Here is a 10,767-nt window from a genome sequence, read left to right on the forward strand (position 1 = left end):
TTTTTGTGAAATTACAGTTTTTTTTTCTCTTGTACTGTCTTAAAAATATTCATTTGTTTTCAACTCTTCACCACCAACTGAGTTATTAGTTTCTTGGGATTTTAATTTTTTTTTTTTAGTTCATTTCTTTTTTTTAAAGATAAGGGCGAACTGAATTGCAAGATGTGGTCAATTTCGGGGTTCCATGGACTCTAGCACAGGCAATATGTGACAATCAAAACAACCTCTCCAAAATTATAAAAGTCTTACAATTGACAGGAATTTTTAAATTAATAAAATATTCCTCCAACTTTAAAAAAAAATAGCAACTGGTGATAATCATTCAATGCTAATCAGTATCTCTTTATCATCATTGAATGATGAAAACGACATCAAGTTTTTTTGCTCTATAAGTCAAAATAAAAACAATTTTTATTTAGGGGAAAAATAGAGATATCCGATTCTAACCAGAAAAGCTAAGACCACCTGATCCTACTCATTTGCATTACTTACCGATCTGTTATCTTTTGTTAAATTGTTGTATTCTTCTGTTGTATTAAATTTTAGGCAGGAAAATAGTTAATATTTGTTATACTCACCCCAAGAATCCTAAAGTATGGAGTTTAGAGTATTTAAAGTAATAGAAAAAAAAATGTTTTGGTCAAAATTCTCGCCTTCCCTGGTCTTCGATTTTTTTTTTTTTTTTTTTTCTGAAAATTATAAAATAGTGATAACTTAAATATGAGTCTGCCATTCTACTCAAAATTTGGGGATGAAAGGGGGTAGTGAGTAGTGGGTGAAAGTGGTGTGATGAGTGCATTACACCAGATTTTTTATCATGAGCACATGACCAAATGCATCTGATTGACTAAATAACGTAACAAAGCAACCACTATCACTAAAAAAGGACTAATCATGAAAAATAAAAATAACTTGATAGAAACTGTCTTCTTCTTTATCCATTTCAATTCCTCGCTCGATCTTCTTTAATAAACTTTGTATTAAGTTTATATAAAGCACCTGATTCCACAAGTATGCATGAAGATGTATTAATCAATCAAAATTTAAAAAAATACCTTACGCCAAATCACTTACAATTCTTATGGTTCACCATCCTACTATCCTTTAAAAAGTGAAATAAAATTTTTTGTTTTTGTTTTTATTGATCATTTTGCTTTGTTTTGTTTTTTCACAGTTTATTTTTCCCAAGTCTTTGTGTTTTGCATAATTTTTAAATTGATAGCTACCTTCTAATTAGTTTTAGTTCTTAGTGTAAATTTCTTTTCAAATTCATATTTTGGTAGTCCTTAAGGTTTTTATGCTTCTAACTGGTCTTCTAAGTAGTAAGTATCATCATTAATAAATAGTAAGTAAAACATGATAAATATAAAAGATAAATATTTTAAAATATGATGTAATATTATTTTTATGATAATGAAATTATATTGAAGAAATAATTATTATAAATAGAAATGTATCATATTATATTGAAATAATAATTTTATTATTATAATATAAAAAGTGCAATAGACTCAAAAGTGGTCAAGATTAAGCTTTTAGTATAAGCCTAGAAATGTAATAATTGTCATTTAAGCTGTGATGTGATACCTTGTAACACCAAAATTATGGAAAAATCTCATTTCAACTTCCTATATAAAAAAAGGGTCCTCAAAACTCATAAGTCTCTGAAGAGAAAGACATTTGGTATGATGAATGAAAAGAAGCTGAATATTGCCAAAGATTATTAAGGTCCTCCAAACAATTTTTCCTCTTGGGAAAATGATAAGAAAATATAAAATAACTGACTTTAAATAAAATTAATCACAATAAACAGAAATTTATAACTAAATGGATGCATAAATTATAAAAACTAATGCAAATAAGAGGCACTAGAAATGCTATGAATGATATTGGGTTTATAACCCGAACTTCTAGCTAGATCCCATCCCGTCAGCATCAAGTATGTAGTATCCTGTTCAAGTGTATATTTTGATTAAATTAACCTTTTATAGAAATTATTTTACTAATGATTTTTAGTAAATTTAAAACAAAATTTACCTCTCTCTATGAAGTGAAAAGAATTATTTCCAATATTTAATAAACTGCTTATTTATGTATATTGTCTCATATTCAATATTTATAAATCCAGGATTGTATTGAATATTGTTGTTTAGAAATCAAAATTTTTCCCGTTAACATTTACTTTTTTTTTTTAATTAGAATTTCATCCTAACTAAGCAACAATTATCTTTCACATTTAAATGGTTTTATGTTATCTCAGTAATCTAAATTTGATTTATGTTATAAATTGCACTTATTGCATAATTTTTATATACCAAAAAAAATGGAAATATATATATATAGTCATTTCAAAAATGTCATTTATAATTTTTCAGATGATACTGATTCACTACAATGTAAAGATCTTCTTCCACCTGAACAGTCAGATCTCAAAAAACTCTGTAAATGTCCACCCAAAGGAACTAGACCTCATCCTTAATGAACCGGTGACTCCTTTTCCTTTCTATCCTTCATAATACTCTTATCCTACACCTTACTTGTTAACTTGTTGGATATTCAGATCCATTTAATTAATTTTTATTGACTATATGCAGATCATTTTAATTTTAAGAAATATTTCCTACTACTTATTAGTAGCCAACGTTGCTACTAATAATTGCAGGGCTAAAATAAAAAATACGGAGTAGGTAAAGCTAATGCAAGTTTATGAAAGTAATTTGTAAATAAAATAGATATAATGGTGGATGCATAAAAATGTAAAAATGCACCACCCATATAAACAAACCAACATGAAAAATAAATCAATAATAGTAATGAAGTTAAAGATGAATACCAAAAAGATATATTAAGTTATATATAATTAGATAACAGTCAGTTAATTATTTAGTTATTTCTCATCCTATCCTATCTGTGATACATTGTAGGAGTTGACAACAGTGGAAAGCAGCCCACCTCTGTGATCAAAACAATTTACATTATTTTTCAGAACATTGTCGATTGTCAGTGTGTAATGGTCCGGGTGCGGTCGAAATAACTTAAACAGTAAACAAACTATTTATTATGAGCCAACATTTCGGCCCACTTTGCAGAGCTTCATCAGGGCTTTTAAAATGAAAGAAAGTAAAAGAAACAGAAGACTACTTGTAATAGTCTTCCTGTAGGAGGAGGTAAGTAGGTATTCCTCCTGCTAACACCTTTATCATCTGCCCCAGTGACTCACAACAGAGCCATCTGCTCAACTGTCGCCGATGTGCAAGAGATTGTCTACATGCAGGAGGCACATATATTGCGTACCAGAGGCCCCAAAGTAGGCTCCAGTACAATTGAGTCCATTAAGAGTTAGGGTCACTCTACTTTTCATGTTATCCTACTAAGGTGTCACATTGAAGTTCTTTTCAAGTTACAGTCAGTTTATATTATATTTCTATATTATTATTATTATTAATTTTGGTTTTTATTGTCCTCTTTAAACTTAATTTATATTGTCATTTATAATTGGGGAAAAATTTGGTGGTGAACGTGATCTTGAAAAAATCGCCTTCTTAAATAACAGTTTTTCTAAAAACGTTTCGTATATTCTGAAAGCCGGCTCATTATAGTTTGTTTACTGTTTGAGTTATTTCGGCTGCACCTGGACCATCTTCCTGTTATATATTATTTTCCATTACCTTGCTCTTCTTTCGGTTCATCCCCCATCCTCTATTAGTTCATCCACTGTAATCCTACTGAGGTGTCACATTAAACTTTCTTTCACGTTACAGTCGGTTTATATTACTATTCTTATGATATTGCTAAATTGGTTTTAACTTAGTGTATATCATCCTCATCCATATCATTACCTTTTACTCATTCTGCATACCTCCCTACTGTTATGTATTTATTTTCACTTTAACAGCAATTTTTTTTTTTTTTTTAAGAGAGGATAGATTAGTTAATTTTTACCTAATTTGTTATCTCTTCCATTACCTATCATTCTAATCTTTATTAATCACTACTGCCTCAGTATTATTAATTTACCTTGTCATTACTAATTATCATGTCAATTAATATATTTTCTTGGTTAATTTATCGATCTGTTTAGTAATATGTATGCTTTTTTATCTTGTTCTATTACTCTTTCCTATGTACTTTGTAATTTTATCCAAGTTGGAGAGTATTTTTATGCCTTGTTTTGTCTATTTTATTTACATTTCATTTTTATACTCTTGCATTAGCTAGCTTTACCCACCTTGTATCTTTATATTATAGCCCTGAGGGTCAAAATATTGGCTATTAATAAGTAGTTGAAATTATAACTAGATATCTTTCTTGACCAAAACCCAGACCATCTCCTTGCAATCAGTCAATTATCTATCTATAAAATTTTAATTTATCATTTTGACTTATCCTTGTGTCATTACTTATATACATGAAAACTGTCAGGATGGTTGCACCCTCTTTTTTATTTAATTTTTCAAAGTTCATATGCTTATAAATCAAAAGTAAATTATTGCGATTTTTCCTTATCATTAGTCTACCAATTCACTGTTAATAAAAGTTAGCCTTATTCAAAAACATTTTTATTAAATGTGATTCACTGTAAAATCAATTCACACTGAGTGAAAGAAAATTTCTTTTTCTAATAAAAGAATAATAAATTATGTAACCAATCTTCTTTTTAGTATCCTTCTATTTTATTTTTGCACCATTAATTTAATTAGCATGTATTAGAGATGTGTTATAATTTTTCTTTAATAAGAAAAGTGGTTGGCTAAGTTTAAAAATATCTAACCCAGCCTGTGCATTACTGCTATGTGTCCACTAATATCAATTTCTATCAGCCTAACCACAAGAGACAGTTGTCAGTTTTTATTTAGTGGGACAGGTGATTCATAGCTGCTTCATCTCTCAGGAGAAATCCCTTTCCTTCACTCTTAAGTTATTAATGATAGTTTGTTGAAAAATTTCTCCGGGATGTGGAACTCGCAGGAAATGTCTACTGATAATTATATGTGCGTACGTGATGGCATAGGTCCATAGCATAGGTGATGCATTGAGCACTTGTTTATAACATTGCACTATAACCATTATCATTATTCACAGAAAATTGTTTTATTTCTATGTACATGTTACTAATAATTTTTTTTTTTGTTAAAATTCTAATGTATATTTTGTTTTACAGGTGGTAAAACTCACAAAAAATCAGAAACCTGAACATCACTAAGAATAAAAAAATGTACTTTCTGAAATAAAATTGAGGTGTATGTTTTATTATGTTTAAAGTTGGTTTTAGTTCTAATTGATAGAAAGGTAGAAGAAAAAGTGATTTTTTTATTTGTCAAAATATCACTTTCAAGTAATTTATTGTTGAACTATATTTTTGTTTTTGAAATATAATTATTTGGAACAGCATAGATTTCTACCTATCTAAATCCCTGTTAATATATTTCTTTGAGTATGTATTATGGTGAGTTAGATACTACGATTTTAAGAGCATTTACGTATTCTGTTAGTCAACTATTTCAACAAATAAACAGCTGATTTGACAAATGACTAACTTTGGTTTCTAACACTGTCATACATTTCAATGCACAACATATCATTTACGGTAAAGAACGATAGAGGTTGGCCAAGTCTCTAGCCTAGTTACATGTGTAATGATAACTGAATTGGTATAACTTCTAACCTATTATTGATCAAAAATAATAACAAAGATAAAGAAGTTTGAAAATACTTTTCAAAAAAAATAAAAAAACCAAGAATTTTATAGATTTTGTGGTACAAATTAATCATGCTTAACTAATTTTAATAATTAATTTATAAGTATTAGCAAAAATGGAGGTTTAATTGTGCCTTTATCAAAAAGCATACACAAGCACAACACTAAGCTATGTTCAGCCCTGTGACCACCTGGGCCTTGTTTCATAATGAAAGCTAATAGTATTAGTTCATATTACAATTAACAATATTACTAGTGTGGTAATAATACTAATTATTTTTTTCATGATAGGGATGACTATTAGTGATATTACAGGAATTAAAAAATACTTAAGCACAAGTTACTATTGTACAAGTCTGTGTAATTGAATTAAGATAAATCTACAAGACTAATTGTATTAGTTTGTACTTTATTATGAAACAGGGCCCTGATGTCACTTATGCCTGCAGGGTCCAAAATCGTTATTTTTTCAATAAATTTCACAATAACAGATACTGCATAGTTTTTATTTTTAAAGTAAACACAATAACTGCTATGAAAAAGATTTTATTTAAAAAGATTATTCAAAAAAATTGTTCTTTGAATATATTTTAGTTTGTTTATTTTTTGAAAAGAAAAAAATATATATATAAAGTTTTGAGGTAATTGGACCCTGGTCTGTACTACGGTGTAGACTGTATGATAGTTGCTGTCATAGTAGTACAGTTACACTCAGTCTGACATGATAATTGATAGTACATATAGTGGTAGAGAAGCTACTGTGATATTAAAGCCAGTTAATATAGTGACACTGTACAGTCGCCACTGCAAACGTTGAACTATATAATAGTCACTGTCATGACTATAATATTGCATGATAACTGGCAATACAAGTTACAGTAGTGAACTTTGTTGAGTAGTAGTAGAATTTAGAAGTTCTTCAGTTCTGCTCAGTTGCAAGGATAGATTATTAAAATCAAAATATTGATAATTCTAAAATATTCCCACAGCTTATTTTTAAAATATTAAATCAAATGCTTAAATGATAAAAGATTTAAAGGTTGTAAATTAAAGTTTTATAAACTAATTTACGTTCAACAAACAAATCATTAAATGTGGTTTTATCAAGACTAGTTTCTACTTTATTATCAAACATCTAGACAAATATCTATTTATTTAAATAAAAGTTTAAAAATATTTATTCTTTCTGTTTAAAAATAAGTTTTCGAACAGTTTTCAAATTTTGTTCCACATTCTTCAGATTTGGATTAAGTTTCAGTGCCTTCATATATTCATTTTCGGCTTGATGATATTTTTTCCACCTGTGATATAGGACTCCTATTGAATAAATAGAAAATTAGCAAAATTATTTAATGAAATTTACAAATTAAGTAATAAAAGGTAAACTAAAAATATTAATTTATAGTAATTGATCATAGAACATATTACAACAGTTAAGGATTCTGAAACTGGAAATATTCAACAAAAATCTTGCAATTTAAGATTGTATAATTCACCTAAACACAATTTTTTATAAGATATGAATTATCCAAGGCATACTACTACTTCTTGGCATAATTCAGAGTTTTGTTGGGAAACTAATGATATTGAATAATTTTGAAAAACTACTGTATTTACTGTAATTTAGATTGATGATTAGTGTAATGAACATGAATTGTTTGATCATTATATTTCACCAGAACAATGTTTATAAAAGAAAACTTTAAAATAACTGATTTTAAAAATATCATGTATTACCCTTTTTAAAGACAGGTCACCTAAAACTGTAATAGTTACAAAAGCTTTCAAGAGATGAATGTAATTGTTTGGAAGGAATATGTCTCATAAATAGTATTTGGAGAAAAAAAAATTTACTTCCTAATTTCACCAATTAATTTTAATTAAATAATTTATTTAATTTACCTTTTTTTTAAAAAAAAAATTACAAAAAATAAACGTTGAAGAGGCAGGAGGGAAAGGTAGAGTGAATCCAGGCTAACAGTTATTAATTCATTAATTTTTTTTAAAACTGTATGGGTCAAATCTTAGGTTTATACATGGGTTATATATCACACTTATGCAGTTACATTGAAATGCACTTATCACACGCAGTACCATTGAAATAATTACAAATGTTTACTAAATTGAGTAAATAATACCATATTATTTCTAGAATTCAACTTTATTTGGATTAAAGATGATAAATTTGTGACTATCCTCATTTGTATAAACCCTGGTTTTTGATAATAAGTTTCTTGGTATCAAAGTCCTGTCAGAGTTATCTTCTGTATATGTCTAAAAGATTTTTCTTTTCATTAAAACCCTAATAAGCATCTTAACAAAGCACTGTTTTTATCTTTTATTAAAGTATTTTTATAACCCCAAATTTAATTGTTACAAAAAAGAATATTTTTCAAGTTGTTCAAATTAGTTAAAGTAATTGGTATGCATAAACTCTAAATTCAACACAACTACCACTCTGCTCCTGGGTGCTACAGACTGATGTATTTGGCCTCAATAAACTTTTACTGGTTGACTCTATCTTGAGCCGTCTCACCAGTAGTGTGTGTTCAGGTTTCAAGCATCCTGGATGACAGCATATTTCCATCTAATCTGTGTTATACCTCTTCCTCTTGTACAACAGAGCCCCGACAAGAAATTTTCTAGGAATATCTTCATAGCGTATTCTATCAATGTGTTCAGCCCAACGCAATCTTTTTTCAAGTTTGATGTGCCTCATAATATCTTTATTAAAGATAAGGATTTCTTTCACTTCAGTGCTTGTGAGAGTCCAGGTCTCAGATCTATAGGTAAGAACAGGTTTGATGATGAGGGTTTTGTAGATGAGACATTTTGTGCAGTGGAAGATAGCTGAACTTCTCAGGTGTTTACTGATACCAAAATAATACCTGTTGCTAAATTCAGCACATGGCGAATTTCTGAAAAACCTTACCTAAAATTCCAATTTTCTTTTTTCTCTTTTTATTTATATCCTGTCAAATAAAAAATTGGCAATCAGCAGATTGCCTGACTATAAGCCAGTTGCATATAAAATACATTCCGATGTCTTAAAAAAGTTTTAGTTTTTTTTTTATTCTGTAAAATTCCAAAAATTAGCTTAGCGGGGTTTGGGCCTAACAGGCTCATGTTTTTTGGCATTACTACCTCTCTTGTGTTACAAGATCAGAATAGTCATTTGTGGGTGATTTTTAGTGAAAAATTTTTAAACAGGAAACTACATTTATGCCTAATAACATCATAACTGTATTGTGAACTATCACAAAAAATAATGAAAATTTTAGGGAAATAATGACTCATTTGGAAGTTAAACACTCATTATTCATGAAATTGCTTTAAAAAAGAAGTAGTTTTGAAAAAAAAATTATTAACGGTAAAATATACCTACTTATACCTAATAACTCAAAATATATATGACAACAATTTATTTTTCTGTATGGCTTATGTCCTATTTTTTGTAAGAAATTTTAAAAGGTTGATCAAAATGTGGGTTCTCAACAATTCATGAATTTGCACTTTAGTCAACGCTCTTCCAAAAGTAAGGTGCGATGATTAAATATATCATTAGATGTTACAGCAAAATACATAGTCATTTTAATAAGAATTAAAAAAATATAAATCTTTTTAAAATTACAATAATTCTTACCAAGATTGGTATGGTAGAGAGCCTCGTTTTTTTTAAGTTTTATTGCTGTTAAGAAATGTTGTTCTGCATTTTCATAATAACCTTTTTTACCAAGTGTATTGGCTAAATTAAAATGGAGTGCGGAATCATTAGGAAGATACATCAAAGCTTCTGTGGCTAAACTTTGTGCTTTGTCTAATTCACCTAAAGAAATATTTTAGGATAATAAAAACAACTCAACTTTTAAAATAAATTGTGATGTTCTGTAAAAAATAGTTAATTAAATAAATTTGGTATTTTTGCCTTCTTAATGGAGTAGGTATTGATACTAATTAGTTTAGCTATGTGATATTAGGAAATATATGTACGAGGTATAAAACATTTCATTGAAAAAGAATTTTCCTTATCACGTAAAGTAAATAATGCTCTCCTATAATGTATTGAATTTTTTAGTCTCACCATTTTCACATAACATCAATGAAATATTCAATAAAACTAGTACCTATTGAGTCCAACATTACTATCATGTTATTCCACGCAATACTATGTGTCGGCTTGAGGGTGGTTGCCTGCTTCCAAGCTACAAAGGCTTCGTTATGTAACTTTTGAGAAAGGAACTGAAAAAAAATTTAACAATTACATGTATAAGGTAAGTTGAGGCTAGACCATAACAGATTTTCTAAAAATATCAATTGTCATCTTACACCTCTTAGCTGTAATGGAAAACTAGGCAAGTGCCTTTAAACAGCCCACCATTAAAAAGTCGGACACATGTTGATATTTGTACATGTTTTTTGTTATTTTCCTTCCTGAATTTGATAACATGTATAATTGGCTGATATTAAATCAACTGACCATAATCAAAAAAAGTTAAAGCTGTTATGCAATTTTTTCATGAAAGGTTGATACTTCATAGGTTTTTTTTTATATATCTTTATAGAAATTTACAACTGTACATAATGATACATCCAGTAAATATGATGTAAGTTTATAATGGAGCGATACAGGCATGTAGAGGAACAACCCATCGATAGATTTGAATAGTATAAATTTAGAATTCATTATAATTTTAGCTTCTAATAACGTTTTACATTAGAAAGTCTCGTGGCCTTCTTCTTTTCAAGGTACCTCAGAAGTTTCTCAGGAATAGAAGAGGAAGCAAGGTTAGAAACTAGTGGGTTTGGGTGGTTAGGGAATTTATAATGGAAGGGATAATATATGGTTCAGGCTAGATCGGTTACATATGGAACATTAAGGTCTTTATGTATTGGGTTAAGTATTAATGGTCATAATACTTTTTAAAAAATTAAGATATATAGAAAGATGGTCAGGGTTGCAGTCACAAGTGAAACGAAAATAGTTTACAACTATTTTATTTTCCGTTTCGCCCCACTTTGCAGGGCTTCATCAGGGCTAAAAAGATACAAAATGAAACTATGTTAAGATA

General features: G+C 28.6%; 2 protein-coding genes across 9 annotated transcripts in view; one reads left to right on the forward strand and one right to left on the reverse strand.

Moving 5' to 3' along the window:
• The window catches only part of Mic26-27 (MICOS subunit 26/27), a 15,247-nt gene extending 9,856 nt beyond the window's left edge, over positions 1 to 5,391 (forward strand). For 3 of the 4 annotated variants that reach the window (XM_014432459.3, XM_014432462.2, XM_014432463.3), the window contains one exon: positions 5,162 to 5,391. In XM_014432459.3, the coding sequence (XP_014287945.1) occupies positions 5,162 to 5,203 (42 nt within the window). In that variant the 3' untranslated portion in view covers positions 5,204 to 5,391. Of the gene's footprint in view, positions 1 to 2,375; positions 2,487 to 5,161 lie in introns of all 4 variants that reach the window. The other variant, XM_014432460.2, reaches the window with a different exon arrangement.
• Positions 5,392 to 6,190: 799 nt separating this feature from the next.
• Positions 6,191 to 10,767, reverse strand: part of LOC106688136 (protein O-mannosyl-transferase TMTC4) — an 18,890-nt gene continuing 14,313 nt past the window's right edge. For all 5 annotated transcript variants that reach the window (XM_067046858.1, XM_067046857.1, XM_067046856.1 and 2 more), the window contains 3 exons: positions 9,823 to 9,937; positions 9,342 to 9,524; positions 6,191 to 7,015 (listed from right to left, as the gene is read on the reverse strand). In XM_067046858.1, coding sequence (XP_066902959.1) covers positions 6,876 to 7,015; positions 9,342 to 9,524; positions 9,823 to 9,937 — 438 coding nt within the window. In that variant the 3' untranslated portion in view covers positions 6,191 to 6,875. The remainder of the gene's footprint in view (positions 7,016 to 9,341; positions 9,525 to 9,822; positions 9,938 to 10,767) is intronic.

This window comes from Halyomorpha halys, unplaced genomic scaffold, assembly GCF_000696795.3.
Source record: "Halyomorpha halys isolate HHAL.00 unplaced genomic scaffold, Hhal_1.1 Scaffold1061.1, whole genome shotgun sequence".
Taxonomy (NCBI): Eukaryota; Metazoa; Arthropoda; class Insecta; order Hemiptera; family Pentatomidae; genus Halyomorpha; species Halyomorpha halys.